We start from the raw sequence: 23,426 nt of genomic DNA, 5'->3' as shown, positions 1-23,426 counted from the left end.
TCGCATCACGCTAACATGAATAATTTTTTTTTTAAAACAAATTAGTGGCACCGCATTTAGTCATCGTGGGCCGCTTCAAATTTTAACACTTTCAATTTCACTCCATTTTCTTATTTTTCTTAACATTTTTTAAATAATTCCCCCGACAAAATGATTAACTTTGTCTCTAAAATTAAAGGCAAAGGAACTCCAGTTTCATCGTTCAGCAAACAGCTGTTTGATCATTCCTCCAGAGATGTATGCATTTATGATCAGTATTTCTAGCTCTTTGATCCCATTTTCTCTATAACCAGAACCGATGTTGGCATCGGATTATTTTAACTAGAGGCCAGCCAGGACTCTACGGAGCTGTGATGTAATTTGCCAAAATCAGATGCGTCTTACAAGAGATGATTTACAAGATAAATGGGTGATTCATGCCCTTTCCAAATTACGCTAGGTCTTTATTCTTTCCCAATCAAGAAAATCCCATTACTGCATTATTTACTATTCTATGATGTTTATCCGTGTCGAGTATCAGGATCTGTTCTGGTTATTCCTATAATCATTTTCGGACACAAGTTTTTTATTCATGACATTGATTTTGCTCATTCATAAGACCGCAATGACAAGAATTTTAAACACGCAACTATTTCTTGATTTACCAATCATTTGTAAACTGTAGGGTTGACCCTCAATGCTCCGGGAGATCTTGCAATAAGCCTTGGCACCAGCGACACTGTAAGTTGAGAAAAAATTGTGACTTTAATGTTGAAAAAATGTACAAGAGGTGCTAACACGAGTAATTAATAAATATGCATGCTAGCTTCTCATGGACAACAACACTAAAGATCATAAATAGCCTCTACTCTTCTATAGATTCAAGGAATTTTTCTTGTCATGACTACTTCAGCTTATCCTTATTTCTTGTTTCTTTTCTTTTCTTTTCTTTAAACCCAGAAAGAGGTATCTAGAAGTCATAGGGGCTGACCTAGTAAAATGCATCTTTGATGTCGTAGCTTAGGTATTGGACGTTTTCAATCTTTACCTTTTAAAGATAGCATTTTAGTCCTGTATTTTTTAATTTTCACGATTTCATCCCTTTTTCCGTTGGATCACCCTTCTTGTAGGTGGAAATGAACTTTGTAAAAAAAGAAACTAATTAAAATCACGAAACTAAGAAAATGCAAGCATAAAATGCTACTTTAAAATGTTAAAGACAGAATCACCCCAAATAGCCTAAGTTACGGATCAAAAATGCATTTGAGCTTTTGTTAAACGACCCCTTCATTTAAAAGTTTAAATTATTAGAGATGATAATCATATAATATTTAATCTCTTAACACATACCCTCTCACCAACAAACCGTGCACGTGAAACCCTTCTTTTAAAGACAGGTGGCAATAAGATTCGAATCCAAAACTTCTTGTTTGGTCTAACTTTGATAGCATATTAAACGATCATCACATCTAAAAGTTTAACATATTGGGAAGAAAAATTATTTACTATTTAATATTTTAATAGGATTTTAGTAGGGGGACTGGCAATGAGTGGCAGAAGAACATGATGCCTAAAAACATGTCAACTTCTTTCTTAATTTCTTATCTGCAAGTAAGAATAATTTGACTTCAGTTTAGTTGCAAGTATCTTGATTAAGTCTCATAATATCTCAGGTATTCGGGATATCCAATGACCACAAACCCAGCCTCCAAGGACATATATTTCCTGATCCTGTGGATGCAGAAGACTATATGGTAATGTTGGTCTATAAAAATGGGTCCCTGACCCGTGAAGGTATAGTGCTTATATGTGATATGTCATTTCAAGATAACAATATTAGAGTTCATACTGATAATACGAATACAACTTTGATAGATATTCGCAATAGATGTGCAAATAAATCGTGGGAAGTTTTCAATACATATCTGCAGCAAACACCACCTCTAAATGGTTAGTGGAGGTTTATAGTACGAGATAGAGCTGAAATTCTCTTACATGTTGCTTATAATTGTTCTGATGCTACAGGCGGAAAGCTAGGGTTTTACTACAAGGAGCACGAAATTCTTCCACCGCTCCCAGGTGAGGTTACATAAAATATGTTACGAAAACTAGTGTGTCGATTATTAACCATTAGACACAAAATGTTCCCTCCCATTTTTTCCGATACATTTTAACTGCTACGAGACTGAGAAATAGTTGCCGGTTCGTCTTGCACATAAAAGATTTCAACTACTAGAAAGAAACAATGAAAAGTAGACTATCTTGCTCATGTATTTTTCTATTTGTTGTATTTTATGAAGACCCTTTCATGTTACATATTCAGTTGGTGAGCATCGTTATGTTCTTGAAAATTTTGAGAACGACTCTCTCTGTGGACTGAGGGAGCGTACAGTTAATGAGTTCGATGCCCCTTCTGAGGTTTGTAGCCCGATACACTCAATGCAGTCATTCAACTGCTCTGATTGAGACCTATTGAGACGTGCTATCTATTTATATGCATACATAAACCTGCAGGTTCGAGCTATAATTGAGGGCCAGTTGCTCTCCATGCGTGCTCACGCGGAGAAAATTGGAATGCCTTCTCCTCCAAGGAGAATAATTGCAACTGGTGGAGCCTCTTCAAATAAGTGCATTCTAAGCTTGATGGCCTCCATTTTCGGGTGTAATATATATACAGTTCAACGACCAGGTAAGCTTCAATTTCCCAAGTAATAGCTGAAAGAACGTAAGCATGGTCAAGAAAGAATTAGCATTTTTAGGCAAAGCTTAGCAGTGTGTAGGTAGTGGTTGGACCTGTGTCTTAGTTCTGCCCACCCTCAAAATATCATAAGCATGCCTTGCTTTTTGTTCATTTCTAGTATGTTTTCTATGTTATTACACTATGTAGAGTGCCAATGGTCTTTATCATATATGAAGCTCACTTGGATAAGACTTCTGTCAAGGAGGTATTTTGGATTATTTTGCATTTTGAATTTAAAATGCTCATAAACTTCTTTGAATGAAATTGTTTTTACCTCTTCGATATTGCAAATGAGAAAATTACCTTTCTGTGAAAAAACTAGCAATCTACCCCTCTATACTTTTTAAAATAAAGCAATTTACCACCCTATTTAAAGAGACAAATTTCTTTATTTTAAAAAACGTAGGGAGATAAATTATTGTATTTTTACAAAACACAGGAAGGTAAATTGCTATATTTTTTCATAAAGTGATAATTTTCTCATTTGTAATATCACATGGGGATTGTTTGTATTTTTTTCCCAAATTGCTTCTCCTACTAGTTAGGTTTAATTATAAACTAGTTATATTGACCTTGTGTGGGGGATAAATGCAAGATTGGTTATGTACTATAGGTCACTTTGTGATTCAGTTACCATACTCCAAAAATAACCTAATTTAGTACCACACTATTGAAGATATGGCAAATTTGATACCATAATTTATGAAGGGTTTTAGTACTTTAGTTTCTGATTTGACACTTTTAATACCATGCCCTAACTTTTAAAAATATCATTTCAACACCCTAAAGTTTGATTTCTTGCAGATCTAGTCCCATTGTCTTGAAAATGGTATCATAACTTAAGTTTATTGAAGAAATATATGTGTTTACATTATATTTAGATATTTCAATCCACTAATGGAGGAGACTTTTTAAGAGAATTGAATCGAACGAACGTTTGACTTCTGATGGCAATAGGAAATATTTTCAAATCCTAAAATACAAAGAAGGAATTTCCTTATGGAAATTCTCAGAAAATGTGACAACAATCCGTATAGGGTTGATATGACTCTTCTCACACTAGAAGAAGAACAAGAATGGATGCGGAATTTTCAAGTCCGCCAGACACTACCAGGAAACAGGTTGAGGCGTTTACACTCCATCACCATGGTATAGTATCAGCAAAGAGAATAGAAACGGGTAAAGTCCTTCACCAATACAGTTTTAAAAATTATAATTAAAGGAATTGACTAGAAAGAATTCGAGCCAGATACCTCGAAAATTTTCCAAGATCTGAGAGAAATTCAAAAGATAGTTCAAGGCTATGGATATAGGTGAATCTATATCCTATGAAATTAGAAATTTGAGCCAAAAGGTGGACGAGATGCTTAAGATTCTTCTAGATCTACACAAGAATTTTACATATTTGAAAACAGAAGTTACAGATCTAAAGAGAAACCAAAAGGAAAGTCTTGAGACATCCAGATCTAGACAAGAGCAAATCAGAGATGTCCTTGGACTAGTATCACTTCAATATTAGAAGGGAAAGGCGATGGAAGTTCCAAAACTAAAGACAAAAGACGATATGATCCTTGAAGCCATGAAATCCATAAAATAATGGAGATAACAAGGGCAGATCTATCAGATCTACAAGAATTAGCTGAATCATTTTCACAACTTGGGATTGGTGACTTCGTCAAAAAATAATGAAATCACTCCACTACTACCGTCGTCGTAGGGAAGTATAGGTTCCAATGTTCCTCCATAGGATCATCTAATGAGGGAAAGTACGGATTTCCACACCAATACGACACCAACATTTGTGGGAACCAGACTTAAAGAAAATCCAAGAAGAAACCCAAGCAGAGTGCCAGCAAAATACACATTAGGCAAGGACAATGCTCCAATCCTTGCATCCATACGGCTTTATACTCAATCTGGATGTTATCGACTTTCAAAACATCGAGAAGCTGATAGATGAGTGTGTTGTAGCCATGAAGATAGTAGCAACAATCCTAGAACTCGACAAAGAAAATTTCATCAAATTAGTGGAGTTAAGCTTGGAGGCTTCTGTAAAAATCGGAATTAGATACCAAAGCCAACATCGTTATCGGAGATTCAAAAAACGCAATGGCAGAATGGCTTGAAAGCTTATCAAGATACAGTTCATCGGAGACAGATACTTCGAAGGAAGTATAACAGAGAATGATAGAGAATACACACAAGTCCTCTTTGGCCTTGAGTTAAGGAATATTTGTGCAATAGGTGAATATATCTATTGATTTCCCAAGTATTTTTTCTAGAGTGGAGTAGCAACAGAATTAGCAGCTCCCATTTCTTTACAAAGATCTACAGTCTATGAGGGATATGTTGCTCCAATTCAACCATCGCCCTTCAGATTGAAAGTGTATGTCAGGTAGAAATAGAGACTAATCCGGATGGATTTTCAACCGAGTCAGCATAACTACAACGAGGGAGATAGGCTTCAAACATCTGAAAGCCAGTCAGGATTCTTTTCCAGGATGAACTATGAAAGTATGAAAAAAATCATGCTTCAAGATTCCAACGTCATCCCATTCGATGGATTTAGGATTTGAGGAATTGAGAGAGTCCTCAACCAGTTAGGACTTAACCAGAGGAAAAATCACATAATCTACAAAGTAAGCTCAAGTGAGTTTGTTATTCCTATAGAACTTACGGGTAATGTGATGAAAATGCAACTTTTATTCATAAAAAAAGAAATTTTTGAAGAATTAAGTAAGCTCAAAGTAGTTGTTACTATGAAATGGATCCACATAGGAACTATTGAAGTAGTAATAAAAGCAACTTCTAAGGAAGAAATTAATTCAAAAGTACATTTATCTATAATGGGTAGAAGAATCCATAACTTAAGAGATGGTTGTTTTGAAACAATGATACAAATTTATATGCAAGAAAATTAATGTTCAATATTCATCCTAGACTTGCATACAATCTACCAGAGTAAGATTTAAGTAGAGTCTAAACTCTTCATCAGGATTTTAAAAGAAAAATCTTATGAAAGAAGGTAATAGATCGTATTTTATAACTTATAGAATAGCTTATGCCTTTTTCAATACACATCATTTTGATTTATTTCTTACGAAAGAGTATATTGAGATCTAGAATTTTCAAGGAATTTGCTAAGTAATGACACCAGATCTAATTAGGATAACTAGAATAGGTTGTTGTGATATTGTTATAAAAGAACACCCAATTTTAGAATGAATACTTAGCTGAATTGAGTTTAGAAGCAGAATGTCCTTTTTGAAAGTTAGGATTACAAGTTACAAAGGAAAGGAAAAGGATTTGGTGAAAGCTTTAGCTCCTCAAGAAATTAGGGTAGATAACGTAAAACTTAAATTACCTGAAGGATGGAAAGAAATACAAGTTATATTTGACATCACTAAGTGAGAAAACTTTTTTTCTTGTGACGACTTGTATCATTTGCAGCAGCTTGTTGTTGGTAGATATGAAGGCATGTTAGAATTAGCAGGTCATAAAATTCTAGTTGCAGGATGTGAAAATGGGAGTTTGACTTTAGGGTTAAGTTTTCTCGTACATCATAAATCATGGGGGAGAAAATATAACGGTATGAAATTCAGGTTTTTATGGTGTTACCATAAGGATTGAATGTCGGGTCCTTTTTCTATATACATGTCTGTTGGTACGTTGTATAATCAATATACGACAGAGTACCTTACAGCTTATATTGATTCAGGATCAGGAATTTGAACAACAAAACTTGGAGTTTTCACTAAAGAAGCTAGAGAAATCTTACCCGTTATTGCAAGAGGCAATTTTTCATGAAAATTCTAATAATCAATAAGAAAATGCGAGAAGCAAAGATCATGATTGAAGGAGCATTCAGGACACCCTGATTTAGGGTAAAAACACCTCCCATCTACTTTCATGACATAGGTGTTGATATCTTGCTTGGTAACAATTTCATTTAAACATTTGAAAGATATATACAGGATAATCAGAATCCGTTAATTTTTACTACTAATTGTGATAGTGAGATATAAGTTTTGTAAAGAGAAAAGACATTTAACGTGGATAATGCCCATAAATTTTTGCAACAAACGTGGTGATGATGCCAAATTAACTCATCCAAAAATGCAGGATAAGAGAAAATTTGGTAAATCTCTTTTGTCTTTCAGAAAATAAGGACTCATCGATAGCAATAGCTTTTTCGAGGAATTTGAAGAAGAGATTAAGAACCTCAAGGAAGCATTACAAAAGATAAAATCGCTAGATGTTAGCAAAGGAAGCAAGCTCTTTCTTGAAAATGTCAAGAGACTTATCGAAGGAATTTGAGCGAGAACCCTCTGGCATGGTTGGATAGGAACAAAATCGAAGCTGCTATGTAGGTTAAAGAAGAATGCAAGTATGAGTATGTCTGGTACAAGCCTATCTAGATGAACATGGAGGATAAGAAAGATATGCATGATATTATCAAAGAGTATATTAATCTTGGACTCATCGAGCCTAGAGTTTCTGTTTATATAGCCCTAGTTTTTTGGTAAGAAACATAGTGAGATGAAGAAAGGTAAACCCAGGTAGCTAATTAACTATCAAGGTATTAATAGAATATTAGAATTTGATGGTTATTACATTCTTAGTAGAGAGAACTTGACTGATTGCATTAAAGGCCAAAGGTGTTTTAAATTCAACTACAAATCTGGTTTTTATCAGATCAAGATGGAGAGTGAATAAAAAAATTTATTGTATTCTCCACAGCACAGGGACAATATATCTAGAATGTGCTTCCAATTGGATTAGCTAATGCATCGCAGATATTTCAAAGAAAAATATAATTCTTTTAAAATATATTTTGAGTTTATGTTTGTCTACATTGGCGACATACTGAATGCATCCAAGAATATGAAAGATCATATTAATCATTTTGAAATATTTTTTATGGATACCATAGAGAGGTTAGTGCTTTTTGAGAAGAAAGATACTATTTGCAGTCAATAAAATTGATTTTTTAGAATTTTTATTGATGAGACAGGTACTGAGTTATAAGAATATATTGTGGAGAAAATTCGGAACGTTTCAGATGTGCTCAAGGACAAGAAGCTTTTGTAGAGCTTCTTGGGAGTTGTTAATTTTGCAGGTATCTTTGTAAAGGATCTTGCAAGATAGAGAAACGATTTTCGACCATTTTTAATGAAACAAAAAGTTCAAAGTGGAAATGAGAGGAAATTCACACTCAAAGGGTTCCGGAGCTGAAATAGGTTTGCAGTAATATGTCAAAGCTTATCATAGCACTAGACGAGAATGAATTGCTAGTCTACACAGACGTCAATGGTAGTAGATGGGCAGCAGTGCTCATGAAAAAGACTATTGCATGGGAAGAACCTTGTAGATAACAGGAGGATTGTTCTTAAAACAACAAGCTCAAGTCTAGCACATTAACGAGAAAGAGTTCTTTGTAGTTTGGAAAGCTTTTAAGAAATTACCTGTATTTTTACTTGCTAAAATATTCACAGTAAAAGTTGACAATACCAATGTTAAGGTTTTCTTGAAAAATAAATTAGAATCTAAATTGAGAAGGCTCGTATTATCAAATGGCGAGCAGAATGCCCAATATTATTGTTATAATATTACCGTTATAAAATCTCACAAGAATGTTCTTGCAGATTTTCTGAAAAGACATGGAGGTATTTGAAGCAAACTCCATCATGTTAATGCTGAGGCACTTCAAAGAAAATCTTGAGGAGTTTGACAAGTTTGGACGGCTATCTATGAATGCCCAAGTGGCTGGATAAATACAAAGAGCTGATCTTTGACCTATGCAGATCACGATATAGAGTTCCATATTGGCGTCTACCTCTATGGAACGACTTGATAGAACTAAGTCGAAAGGCACTGTCCTTGTTGATGATTCGCGAGTTGAAGGAGTATGACCTTGATCATGCCCTTAGAGTACAGGGCTCTAGACCTGTAGCATCGGATTCAAGTATCAATTGCACAAGAAAACCGCCAGATTCTGGTGAAATGGCAACAATTGATCATAGGAAGTGCGAACTCCTGATGATGCAAGTCAACATAGCACCGTTGGGTCAAAGAGGGAGAGATTAGCTTTAGGCCAATGACAGACACCTCTAGGGCTAATACTGATGAATTGATATCTTCTTTTGCTTTGGCAGGTTTATCAAAGAATGTGGAAAAAATTAATTGCTCGCAAAGCAGTGAACTCAGGTAAGACCATTATCAAAATATTCAAAAAATATAATAGAGCATGGATGCTAGAGGGATCTAAACTAGAAGATGTTAGAGAATGATATGATTTTAGAGTTCTGGCTTTAGTTCATATCATGTCACCAAGTTTTCCAAAAATTTCAAAGCTTCAGGAGTGGATTAGTGGGGTGGTCTACGATTCATGGCAAAACAATTCCCAATTAAAACGATGCGATATTCTAGAGTTAAAGTTCATATTAGCGGCTCTAGAAACCACACGAAAAGGGTTTCATATAGCCTTTCATTTTATCAAGTGGCAAAGGATAAACATGGTGGCTGCCACAGGCGAGGTACACTTGTATCAGCCATAAGTGAGGATGATATTTCTATCAGGAGAGCTTGGGGACTATGGGTATGTCTCACTAAGATGGACAAAGTGAAATATCCATTTAAAATCCTCTCAAATAAGTTAAATGGATTATTCCTATTAAACTCCGTGACAGGGAAAGATACTGAGCTTGCAGAGTGCCTATTCGAGAAAAAGAGAATGCTTATATGGAAAGAAAGGCTTCCTGGCCACAAGAATAAAGACATGCAATATGCTGCATGTTAGGCAATAGTATAACCATATATGCCCTTGCTGTGAAAAGCAGGTAAACCCTTATTTTAGGACTAAAATTCGAGCCACCTAAAAGAATCCTCAATCGAAAGTGAGACTGTTGGCAAGAGACGACAAAAACCAATAGTCAGAAAGCAGGAAAGCCAGCTGGTTATCATTACTAACAGCTGAAAAGCATGCAAAGATGATGAACACAATGATGTCATCGAAAAAAAATAGGGAGACAAACGAAGTGAAGTCATAAAAAACAAGTTTGAAATCTGTGTTTGAAGTCGGGGGACGTAATTAAGGAGACAATAAAACAAATGAGGATCATCGAAATTTTTCCTCAACTCTTCAAAGCATAATATTCTGAGTTTTCAAATCTTTGTAGTTTTTAAATTTTTAGTTTTATGGGGGGGATTTCCCCATAGTATAGCCCTCTATATGAGAGGCTAAACAGTTTTCTCCTCCAACAGAAGAACAAATATCTATGTAGTATTACCTAGATTTCTTCAATAAAGTTAAGGATTTTGTTCAACTTTTCCACCCAAAATTTTACTAAGTCTCTATTCTGAAGTGTCTCCACGCCCTAAGGTAGGAAACGAAATAGGGTTGTTTTGTTTGTTGCTAAACAGCTAAGTGAACCATCTGCTACAGTAGTGTAGTTGGAGGAAGTCCGTAAAATCGAGGTATTGGAATATCCAGCGACAAAGCGGCCAAATAATATATGAATTTATGGAGGCTTAATTTTATTTTCAAAGAATGTTGGGCATGAACATTGGATAGTAATGGAAATAGTGCTGCAGAAAATAAAAATAAAAATTCAGGGACCAAATTGATACTTTTAGAAAGTTTTAGAGACAAAAATAAAAATAAGATAGCTTAAATTCAATCTATGTAAAGTACAGTGATACCTATCTTGCAATACCCTATACTACTGTACCTGAAATGCAATTTTCTCCTTTTGTGGCCCGGACATTTATATTGGCTCTTAGGCAACGTTGATGCTCTAGTATGGTCCTTGGGCTTAAGAGGGACAGAAAACTACATAATGCATACCCACTAAAATTATGTTAAGAATGATAGTTATTTGCAAATCTTTCTCTCAGTAAAAGTATTCTTCATGAATCACAAAAGGAATAATTATATTTATATTTTTTTTATTCGGCAAATTGTAATTTATTCTTCTGTGTTAGTTGAAAATGGCAAAACACCCCATATAAAAAATAAAATAGTAATTTACCTCCACTAAAGTGTGGAAATGGAGCAAAATACCCCCTTAGGTCATGGGATGTACGTGCAACACGCGCTGCATCTGCGATTTTGCTTAATTTTTTCTTATAAAATGATTTTCGAACAAAACTTCAGTTAAACATCACTGGATAATATTTATTTCACATTGTGTGCAAAAAATTAGCTGGTACCGTTACTTCAATTAAAAATAACTGTATGATAGTTGTTAGTTTTTTGTACACAAAATTAATAAATACAATATTATTTTTATACACAATGTGAATAAAAACATTAAATTTATTATTAAATAATAATATTTTATTAATTAATAACTAAATATTTATTAATAATTAAATATCTATTATCAATTAATAGCTAAAAATTCATAAATTATATATAAAAAAACAAAAAACTAAACTAAGAACCTGCTATAAAGCAGGCCCATTTTCCCATGAACAACAACGAGAACTTGTATTAGATCCGCGCTCCTCCTACCTTTGTCAGTGACTATTATTTTTAAGAACGATTTTGCCTAAAAAATTAAATATTTTCAAACGACAGTATTTTGATAATTTCTCTTTTTTTTTCTTGGACAATATTTAAATTATTTTCCCATTGAACATCTAGTTGAATATCCCAAGGCCCACAGTGCTAAGAAAATTTTGGTTTAGTCTTCAAACATCTTGATAGTGTTTGGATTTATTTTCTGAGTGTTTTGTGGAGATAGAGATAGAAAAATAAAGATAAATAAGTGTGTTTTAAAAATAGTATGTATGTCTAGATTTATTTTTGGAGATAATTTAAAGTAAGTATTATATTTTTAATGCTGTGTTTTGGGAGACAAAAATTACTATTTATTGTCAAATCATATCTGTTTTTATATATATTTATGTATATGTGTGTATATATATATATGTATGTATTTATGCTAAACAGATAAAAAACACGCATCTGAATAATCGCAAACATTGAGTATGTTTTGACTTGTATTGGAGATAACTTGAACATAAAAACAAACATAACGCTTATTTTCTTTTACGGCTATTGCTCATGAAAATCACAAAATTGAAATGAAACGAGTCCATCCTATCTTACTACGTAAGAAGACTGACCTGCTTTATTTCTCTACAACTGAATCAAAAACTGCACACACTTAGGGTTGAAAGCTATGCTGTGTTGCGTCTACAATTTTGAAGAAGACAGAAGATGATGATATCTTAGAAATTCTAGCTCTAAATTATTACTCTCTATTCCTTTGAATAAGATCAAATTCAAAGTACTTTTATAGGCCTAAAAACCTGATAATAATTTCAAAATTTTCGTAAACACATTTAATGCAAAACATAATTCTAAACAACATACTTTATTATGTTTGGCTTCGTTTTTGGGCCATCTCGGAGATGGCCCAAAATCGAAGCAATGTTTGGCATTCAATATTTTGTCAATTTTTGTCTCGTTTCTAGGTATTTTATAACAGTGAGTGGGGGACAAAACTAAAATTTCTCTCTCTTCATTTATAAATAAACTATATACATTTTTATACATATATATAAATATATATAAAAAAGACATGATTTGACAATAAACAGTACTTTTTGTCTCCTCACTACCCAACATCAAATATACCAAACTTATTTTATATTATCTCCAAAAACAAATCCAAACATACACACTATCTCTAACTTATTTTTATTTATCTTTATTTTTCTCTCTCTACCTCCACAAAATACCCAAAAACAAGTTAAAAACAAAACCAAACATTATGTTTGTTTCTGGTAGTCCTCCGTAAGATAGTTATAACTTTCTGTAGACATTTTCTATGGATTTGAAATCTGCACCATTCGAAACTAGACTCACAGAGCTTTAATTTCATATAAGGTTCATTGAAATAGCAAGGGTTTGCATTCTGAAAACGCTTCTCAAAATCTGTTGACTGAAAATAGAAGGAAAGTTTAATTTTCTTTGAAATTTTCAACACTTACTTCTGCTTGGCAGACTCAGCTTCTTTGGGTGCTGCACTCAGGGCTGCTCATGGTTGGTTGTGCCACGAGAGGGGAGCTTTCGTGCCTATCGAATGCATGTACATGGACAAATTGGAGCAAACATCTCTAAGTTGTAAGCTAGCAGTGCCGGCTGGAGATCAAGAACTTGTTGCTAAGTACTCATTATTGATGAAAAAAAGAGCAGAAATTGAGAACGACTTGGTACAGAAACTGGGACGTACCTGAAAATTGAGGATGTGAGTAGTGCTGTGACTTGAAAGTGCAGTAGCTGTTGCAGTAATTCTGATAGTTCCTCACTACATGAGTGTTGCCATTGAGCCACTCTCACATAATTGTGTGAAAATAAGTGGAATGGGATATATATTTGCACCTAACGTAAATAGAATTGATTGCAAGAATGTGTGAGGCAAACCACATCCATATGTTTTTGTCCTCGGTGTTCTTGTGGTATGCATTGAGAGGTTGCTTTGAATTATCGCGTCAAATATACTTCCATCCACAGTAATTAAGGGATTAAATTCATTTCAAGGTTTAAATTATGGGTAGACCTATTAGATTTGAGATATCACAACCACTTTCCGTAACACAAACCTCCTCTAAAATTTATTCAAATTTGGATAAATTAGATCGACAATCCTTAAATTATGTTTTTTTTCTGCAGAGGGATTGTGTTATTTTTTTTTTTTTTCCATAAATTACAAGTATATTCTTTTGTGGTGGTTGTTGTAATTAAAAGTGCACTCCTTATTCAAGAGCAAGAACTAAATTGACCTCCCTTCGAGGGGTATCTATGTAATTTACGCAGAAACTTGCATATATCTTTTTGATCTATTACGTGAATTACATCGACTAAAGAATATAGCATTTCATAGTTAGACCGGGGTTTTGGCCGAGGCGATAAGTCAAGTCTAGTTTTCAACGGCTATTTAGGACATTTCAAAGGTCGTTATAAAAGTCAATTTTTTTATTTTATTTTAATTATTGTAAAAATTCTTATACTAACCACAAACACTCTCAATACTCTGATTTTCGTGCATATACATTTGATTAGCTTGTAGATTACTACTCAAATTTTGGACCATCAATTAGTGTTGATTATCACTTAAGTTGGTTGACCAGGTAATAGAGACTAATTTAATACTTTATTGTGTTTAATTAAGTTAATTGTAGTTTACTTATTTTAGTTTTATGTTTTTTTATTAATTTTATATCATGTTAATTATAAATATTTTCCTAAATAGTGTACGTAGACAAACATTATTCCTAAAGCAGTCTATACCCTGACGAAAGAATAGAAGAGGAGGATATTTGGATGAATTCGTGGCCTTAAATTTTTTAATGGCTACGCATCTAACCTTGCCCGCTGCGTTGACATGACGGAATTGCGGATGCATGACATGAAGAGCCACGGCTGTCACATATTCGTGCAGAAATTAATCTGACTGCCTTTCTGGAGATGCTTCCTGAGCATGTATCTAGTGCTTTAACGGAGGTTAGTCTTTTATTTCAAAACATATGCTCAACCACGCTTGATGTCGCCAAGCTACATGAGTTAGAAAACAGTATTGCCATCATACTACCCAACCTTGAGAAGATATTTTCTTTAGCTTTTTTCGACTCGATGGAACACCTCATTGTGCACCTGTAGCTAAAATCAGCCCAAGCCTATTAATTAAGTAGGTGGAAATTCTTGAAAAAGGAAATTATTGACTAACAAAATCACTTTTAGAAAGTGTCATGTTAGTCATCCTTTATTTAAAATAAAGGATTTTATTTCCTTTTGGATGGTTAAATAAACCTAGATATACAAGGTATATATATGTAATATTAGTTATTTGGAATAACTAATGAATACATAATAAAAAACAAGAAAAAAAATTTCCTCTCTAATTCTCCACCTGGCCGCCCCCTTCCTCTCATACACACTTGGTGTGTTTTCACCCTAATTTTCTTCTAGCACAGAGAATAGAGGGATCCCAATTCCGGTGTGGTGTGGATGCAACTTTAGAGAGTTTTTACGTTGAAGCCTTGCGTGAATGAATCAAACGAAGGAGGCTCGAAATAAATCAAATCAAAGGTAATTCTTGATTCATGATTTATGCATCTCTCGTATTTCATTCAACCATTAACCCCCTTAATTTTATCATCGTTTATTTTATTAACTATATCGAACATTCGGGAACTCTAAGGGTACACCCCTTGGAATTATGATTTTATTGCGTTTTTGTTTCAATTTATGAATTTTATTATTACTGCTTTTGCTTGCGCATTCCCGGGTCGATCCACTCGCACCTCGCAGTGCCTTTCAAGTGGTATCCAAGCCCTGTTTGATGTACGGGTTATGATTTTGTGTGAATAAACACGACAATACGTTCTTTATTGCTTTTGAAGCATTGTATATTTTTTGCTTATTCATGCATAATTATATGTGAAAATTAATTTATTTATTTTTTAAAATTTTGGATGATTTAAGTATTTTATGAAAATTGAACTTTCTAATAAAATACTTGTTTTAATTTCACTTTAATATGTGGAAATAAAAAAAATTGGCATTGTAGCATTGCACTGGCAACCGACAGTGCACAGGGTGACCGTCGGGTGCGTACGGGCGCTGCGCACAGGTAGTGCTGCCGCTACACTGCTGCTGCTGACGGTCGACAGCTGGGCTGTTTCTCACCTTTTTTTTTAAAAAAAAGTAGATTTTTCAATTTCTGCGTATTTTTTAAAAAATATTAATTATTGCTGATTTAATTTTGGAGAAAATTGAATTCTTTTATAATTAAATTGCTTTAATTAATTTGGCTTATTTGCATGCATTGCATGCACGAGGCTTAATCAATTAATTTGGCTTATTTGCGTGCATTAGATGCATGACGCTTAATTAATTAATTTGGTTTATTTGCGTGCATTGGATGCACGAGGCTTAATCATTTAATTTGGCTTATTTGCGTGCACTGGATGCACGAGGCTTAATTAATTAATTTTGTTTATTTGCGTGCGTTGGATGCACGAGGCTTAATCATTCATTTGAGTTCCAAATTTTGAGCTTTACTGTTTTCTGCATATAATTGTTTGTTGTGATATTGAATATCGCGATATTTTTGTGATGTTCATTTCTTATCTAGCATGATTAATTGTTATTATGTGTTAGAATGAATGTGAATGAATGATCATGGAGCCTTAGACTACATGTATGTCGTTTAACTTTTGTTGGGTGGGTCCATGTGTCCTTGCGATTTTATTTTCTCCCTCCTCCTCTTTTTTAGCCTTGGAATAATAAGGCTTGCTATCCCCTCTTAATGTACTCCCCCGAATTCTGATCGGGGTTTCTTTTTCAAATGTGATTAGAGTAGTATAGGACCTTTTCACTGAGATTTTTATTTTAAGCAAGCCCATGGAGAAGAAGGTGCACGAAGGAGGAGGCCCACAGAGAAGGCGGCCCATGCACATATCACAAGCTCTATATGTTAATAGGTAAAACATTTTGTAATAGCATAGGACCACCCTGAACTAACCATAGACTCACTGCAAGCTCAGTAGGTCGCATAGGTTGGGCTCGTGATCATCCAACAAGGGTATGCTAGGTTTCATTGCATGCTATGCATTTATTTAAATGCGTTAAATATTTGATATTTATGCATGCAATGTTTTATTGTTGATGAGGTCTCGATCAAACCACTCGTAATTAACTCTCCTTTCGTTAGACCAAGTTGAAGTGTTAGGGCCCAAAATGGACTTGAATCAAAATAGTTTGATCTGTACAAGGTTTCCATCCACGATATGCAGTGAGGAAGTTGTCACTGCCCAAGTGTGGTCTTACGAGTTGTGGCACATTTAGAGTACAGGCAAGCTGCTCTATTATTGTGAGCGAAGGAACACGCTCACTGTTTTTCTGTCTCATGAGTCGTGGGAGGCAACAATTGAGGTGTAATTTGATTGATGGGTTAAGCCCAACAATAATCAATATTAAGTCCATAAATAGACTTGGACCAAAATGGCATTTCGATCTGTCCAGACCTTCCATCCATAACAATATCATAGGAAGCTATTGCTATCCAAACGTGGTCTCATGAGTCGTGGCACATTTGGAATGGTAGGCAAGCTGCATTATTGTTATGAACAAAGGAATATGCTCATGTTTCTTGTCTCACGAGGTGTGGGGGGCAACAATTGAGATATGATTTGGTTGATGGATTGGGCTTAACATCGAGTAGCATGATTCGCTTGGAGTTCGGATCATGTGAAGAGGTGAGGCAAAAGATCTTGGAAATCTCATGGGATGAAAATGGTATTGGATACCTCCCATGAGGCTTTTGCGTTTTGCCATGTGAACCGCAAAAATGGGGCATGACAAATTAGCTTGTGGATCCCAAGCATACTAAGAAAGGATTTTCCGAAATCCCACTTGAGAGTGGTGAGAATTTTTAGAAATAGTGGGAAAAGTTAACAACTAAAGATTGAGTCTTAACTCAAACTCAATGTTGCTATAATCTACTTGTTCTTTCTGCTTTACATTTATAATGCATGTCTAGGATACCATTTTCTAATTTTCTTTATTTTGAGGTTTATTTAAATGGAACACTATCTATTAAAATTGACTAAGAAAATCGGAGGATTATCCTCGATTTCTGAACTTAGGCTTATGTCATGGAAAATGCACTTCCATCGACTTGCAAAAGGAACTCATTGCTTAAGGAACGTTTGACGTTCGGGATTGAAGCATAAGGACAATCGCAAGATCCGCAGCATCATACCTGCTTTTGTCACTCATGAGCGGTATGACAAGCTGGATGTTCTTTGTTCAATAAATGCTTCACATAAATCAACTTTATGCGGCACCAAATTGGCATATTGGATATGCCGCGATGAAGGTATTTTTTGAAGTCAAGATGACTGAGGATCGGCTGCACATAAACATGGGGTTGAGATGTTATCCCTTGCGGAAGAGCTCGATTACCTCAATATTGATCTTGAAAGGAGATATACGTTGACGAGATCCTTCAGATGCCTTCATCCCTCCTTCGGCCTATTTGTCATAAACTCTAAATGGGCTTGAGAAGATAATTTCATGAGTTGATAAAATGGTTGGACCAATATGAGGCAACGATGGAAGAATCTGCGCCGTCGATATTGGACTTAGAGGCTTCAACCTCAAAAGCGAAAGCAAGGGAGTATGAAGCTGAATGAGAAAGAAGGATGAAGCTAAGTCAGCTGCTCGAAGCGCTTTGAGCGCTCCTGTCCCCTTGATGGGCGATGGTAAAATAAAAAATGGAATAATGGTTCAGTAGTCAAAATTTGCTTCTAATATTTGCATAAAAATTGCCAAAGGGCATTGGAAGAAGGAGCGGCATGAGCTCCCCTTCAACCAACTATGGCATTTGTTGAGTAAACATGATTACTATTCTTATTCCCAAGTGTTGGACACTTGCTCACGGAAAGCATTTTTACAAATGGTTTGTAGAAATGAAAAGGAATAGAACGCTAAGACAAATGGTCTTAAAGCTAAGGAATGACTAGGTTATTACTGCAAAAGCAATAAGACTAAATAGATTTAGCTAATAATATTCATGTCAAAATAATATATGATTATGTAACCCAGCGTGATCAAGTTGTTAGTTAATTGTTGGACAAATTGGACTACAAGCTTGATCAACAAAAGATTCTTTTGAGTCTGCTGAGTTATTAAATTATCTTACTACGTAATTGAATTATCCATGCTCAAAACAAATGACGGATGATCAAGAGCATAACTTACAGAGATACATGCATGAGCTAGGCCATATCCCTCTAGTTAGGATGAGTAGGTTGATAGATTCAAAGAGTCTAGCAATAAATGATTTGAGTTTACGAACTTATGAATTGTTTTTGAGAAGGAAGAGAGCCATGAAAGCACTTTGTAGGACAAAGGATGCTTGTAAAAAAAATCGATCTATTGGATTTGATTCAAAATAGATATCTGTAAGTTACTAAATACACAAATACCAGTAGAGGGTTCACAAGTCTAAGGACTTCTGGAAAGTTTGGAGAAATTAGACTTAAGCTGGAGAACCAAACTGGTTATGGAGACAAACCCTTCAATGGAATCGAGGTGAGTATTTAGTGGGAGTTCTTAAAACGTCCAAAAATGGGAATGAAATTCTCGTTCAGTGAAATTCTTTCGGAAGAGACGATGTTGAATTGTCTCTAGTAAGGAAGAAATCGAGACTTTAAATGGACATGGTTCTATCGGTGCTTCACTGAATTAGTTGGGCCGTTTGGATGTGGACTATCAAAAAATTGTCCAGTTGTAAAATGTGGCATTTTCTTAAGTCACAATCCAGACATCATATTTGATATGGATTGGCAAATTTTTGTCCTACAAAAAATTTGAGCATGAGGAATGGTCTTGCATACATTAAAGGACTAGTGGGAAGAAAGTTAGACTCAGAGTGTGATTTATACAGGTTCATTATGGAATAATGGAAACATCACTTGTAATCAAAATTTTAACTGACCATGTCTAAGTTCTCCAAAGGACGATCAGAAAAACTCTGGTTACCTGATAGGTATGAGTTTCTAAAATCGAACAAGGAGAAGCGATGTAGGACATCGATTCGGATAAATGGCTTGGAGCAATAAAATCTGCTATGGAGTTCAAACTGGATTTGAACGTCCTGTATACTTGTTTCGGCAAGATCATGAGGTACATGACTTGGTCAAGAGCAAAGTGGAAGGTCAATAGGAGCTCAGTTGTGTTCTAAGTATTTTTTATGTTAAACGTCTTTGATCATTTAAAATGATAGAAAGATGTTGTGGAAGTCTAAAACACAAACGTTGTTTATCAAATCCTCCGTAATAGGAATTGGATTCCTATCTAGGGATAAGCTATCTAAGATTCAGTCCTGGTAGATTGATGAGAAGCTTAGATGTTTGACATCCCCTACGTCTTTGTTGTAAGCAACATGAAATATTATTCAGTGCAACTGAACTTGATGTCGCTTATGCTTTTTTAGCATAACAACGACTGTCGAGTGTGCACCAATGAGGCAACAGACAGCTGTTGAGGGGCTATCTTTAATACCTTAATAAGGATTGAGGAAGAGCCCTTGACACGTATAAATGGAGAGTTAATTCTGGAAGGCTATAGCAATAGTAGCTTCCAGGATCATATGAATAATATTTAATCTCAAAAGGAGCGTATATTCGAGATTTATAATAATGTGATAAAATAGGAAAAGTTCCAAATGGAATACCACAAGGAACCTTATCGTGTAAAATTGAATGTATAGCAATTTTAAAGGATATATGGGATATAATAATATAAAATTGATTTATATAATGGACTGCAGAACATAGACAAAAATGAAAAAGTAGACCCATAAGACCTAGCCGGTATCACGAATTGCTCATAATCAATTTAATCTGAATACATGAGTAATTGGCTTTAAGGTTAAGTGGGAGATTGTTGGAATGGGTGATCAAAAGTCAATTAGATTGGCAGTTTGAGAACTATTCAAGCAATCTTTATTTAAGCAATGTTGTCCTAATGAATATGGTAAGTATTCGTCTTCGGCAAACGTATCTGTTGTGCTTACCAAATTACGTCAAGCATTGCTTGCACGTCACAATAGATGCCTACAGACCACCTTAACAACCTTGCAACAGTTGGACTGTGTATTCGATAGCGGTCATGAAACCAATTATCTAGGGTTCGATCTGAAATGTTTCAAGTTGAGGCCTCGAGACTAGGCATCGAGAGTCCTACTGAAACTTGCATTAAGAGTCGCATTCATTTGATGAGTGCCTTGTTTCATCGGCGACAGATGTGGGACATCTATGCAATCTTAATGGGTTGATTGGCTAGGTGTCGAATCAACTGAACTGACTCACGGTGATCGTCATATGGAAGCCTTGGAGGCTTGGTTAGTATGACTTGAGTCCCTGGCTCTTATAGTACGGGAGTAATCCTCAGACTTGAGGAATCATGGCAGTCACGTGCATGCGATGACTCTATCTTAGATTTGTGCGAGAGGTTATCGTATCTCAGACATGGTCATCATAAGCCTTGTCTAGTGCAGTCAAAGTATGTAGCGAGAACCGTGAGTTCTAAGAAGAGGATCTGTCCCCTATCAAAAGGTGACAGAGGTATCTCCTATGCACTTGGAGATGCGTTCACGCTCTATAAAGTTGTGGCCACAGTCATTGCTTGAATAGAAAAAAGAGGTTCCTATGTGGAGCAATTTGGCGTAATATGATCTCAAGTATTAAGCATAGACGCCTAGTCCAAGATGGAAACCGACACCCAAATTCATGCTCTAGACTAAGGCCGAGAGACGGTAGACGGAAGGACCGTACTTATATGAACTCAGGACCCTAAAAGTTCACACAGAAATTCGCCTAGTCTCTAGTGCCATAGATCGTTGCTAGACGGCCACCTATGGTGACGGGCTTTCTTCATCAAGGATTGATCGAGAATTATTAATTAAAATTAGATTTAATTAATAATATTATTTGACACTAGTCCAAATCTAGCTGAAAGATGAACTTTAAGAGTCACACACAAATCACTGAGAAGGGACAAGAAATTAATTGGGAATTAAATCCATAAGTAATTGGATTACTTATATATGAGAGGGATCCATTAGATGGATAATCCCAAGGATAAGTTAATTGCATTAATTTATATTGAGCTTACCCTTATTATTTAATAAGTTGGACTTATTAATTAATAAGGATTTATTAGCTCATATATTTAATTGGATTAAATATATGATGGACTTAATTAAGTGGATTTTAATTAAATTAAATTTAATTAAGATTAATTGAGCCTTGTATTTTAATTAACTAAAATCAGCCCAAACCCATTAATTAAGTTGGTGGGAATTCTTGGAAAAGGAAATTATTGACCAACAAAATCACTTTTGGAAACTGTCATGTTAGTCATCCTTTATTTGGAATAAAGGTTTTTATTACCTTTTGGATGGTTAAATGAACCTAAACATATTTTAATGCATTCATATAAGGTATATATGTATATTAGTTATTTGGAATAACTAATGAATACATAACAAAAAACAAGAAAAATAATTTCCTTTTTAATTCTCCACTCAGCCGCCCCCCTTTCTCTCATACACACTTAGTGTGTTTTCTCCCTAATTTTCTTCTAGCAAAGAGAATTGAGGGATCCCAATTCCGGCGTGGTGTGAACGCAATTTTAGAGGGTTTCTACGTTGAGCCTTGCGTGAACGGATCAAACGAAGGAAGTTTGAAATAAATCAATTCAAAGATAATTCTTGATTTATGATTTATGCACCTCTCGTATTTCATTCAACCATTAGCCCCATAAATTTTATCGTCGTTTATTTTATTAACTATATCGAATGCCAAAAAACTCCAAAGGTACACCCCTTGGAATTATAATTTTATTGCATTTTCATTTTAATTTACCCTGGCCGATCCACTCGCACCTCGCGGTGCCTTTCAAATTAATGATGGATCATGGGAAATTCGTGCTTTCGTTAGTTAAGCTGCAAACTAGAATATATGATTGGAGAGTTGTTAAGCTCTATTATCAAATATGAGCTCAATCATCGTTAAGTTGCTAATGGAGCTGACCTATAAAAATCTATTTTTGTCTTCAATTAAAGAAATCACCAAACTTGGGATTGGTTTTTAAGAGTTGAAACACAAAATTGATGCATTTGGTGCTTAGGACCAACTAAAGTGTTGTTGGATTAAACTATGAGTAATATGAGAAGTGCGAACTTGATCCACGAACTGCTAATTGTATCACTCTTGTATAAGCAAGTAACATTTATAAATGTCAAAATACTATGAGAAAAATTGGTCACTTCGCTAGTAATTGAAATGAGAGGAAGTTTGACTAAGTAAAAGCTCCCTTATTTATTTTGCTAGAGTCTCCAAATCTCTTCTTAGATGGATGGTAGATATCCCCGCACTATTTATCCCCCCAATATGTAGCAATATCAGCATAAGACATCACAACAAAATGGCATCTCCACACCATCCTAGTGTGTAGCTAACAGTATAGGATATTCCTCGCCACCCCGAATACCCCGGTACCCTACATGCCATGGTACCTAACTTAATTTATTTATGTTTTATTTCAAATCATCAATCACATCTCATCAATCATATCATCATAAACTATGTACTATGTTCCCACTAGGTAAGCACCATCATCTTCTTCAATTCGCAACAGCAATAGCACTAACTTCATCATTCAGTTCTATACAATAATTATTTTCTCATTGAGAACTTTCCCACTCAGTTTCATTCACCAATCAATTATACGATAACATAATCATTCGTCTTACGTCTGTATAATACAATCACATATAATACATAGTAACAATATCATCGATATTAAGGTAACCCAACAACTATTCCAGGATCAAATATATTAACAACCAATATATAATATCCTTATATATAAATATAAATCCAAGTTCACGATCAGATATATAAGAAATTAATATATATAATGTCCACATATATAAATACATATATATAAATTCAATTGGCTATACTTATCTCAAATCTGAAAACAACGCTGTTAATATAAAAAGCTGCTCAATCCTCTATTTTGTCGTCTCGTCCTATAATAAAATATCATAAATGCTATATAAAAGTTTTAAATAATATTCGTACGTTTCCACCAATCTTTTAATATTTCATTTGTACT

The 23,426-nt window shown here is 34.8% G+C and overlaps 1 protein-coding gene across 3 annotated transcripts in view; it reads left to right on the top strand.

Moving 5' to 3' along the window:
* Positions 1-13,214, top strand: part of LOC105162188 (xylulose kinase 2) — a 31,568-nt gene extending 18,354 nt beyond the window's left edge. Inside the window, exons 5-12 of one of the 3 annotated variants that reach the window (XR_016066376.1) lie at positions 665-720; positions 1,653-1,773; positions 1,855-1,929; positions 2,005-2,058; positions 2,303-2,397; positions 2,494-2,668; positions 8,365-8,926; positions 12,735-12,871. Coding sequence is in view for 2 of the 3 variants with exons in the window: in XM_011080156.3 (XP_011078458.1) it covers positions 665-720; positions 1,653-1,773; positions 1,855-1,929; positions 2,005-2,058; positions 2,303-2,397; positions 2,494-2,668; positions 12,735-12,967 (809 nt within the window). In the remaining variant the exon portion in view is untranslated. Of the gene's footprint in view, positions 1-664; positions 721-1,652; positions 1,774-1,854; positions 1,930-2,004; positions 2,059-2,302; positions 2,398-2,493; positions 2,669-8,364; positions 8,927-12,734 lie in introns of all 3 variants that reach the window. The other 2 variants (XM_011080157.3, XM_011080156.3) reach the window with 2 other exon arrangements.
* The last annotated feature ends 10,212 nt before the right edge of the window (positions 13,215-23,426 follow it).

Source organism: Sesamum indicum, linkage group LG7 (genome assembly GCF_026168435.1).
Source record: "Sesamum indicum cultivar Baizhima isolate 11 linkage group LG7, ASM2616843v1, whole genome shotgun sequence".
NCBI lineage: Eukaryota > Viridiplantae > Streptophyta > Magnoliopsida > Lamiales > Pedaliaceae > Sesamum > Sesamum indicum.
Note: the sequence above shows the minus strand (reverse complement) of the source record. Positions and strands in the feature narration are given on the sequence as shown.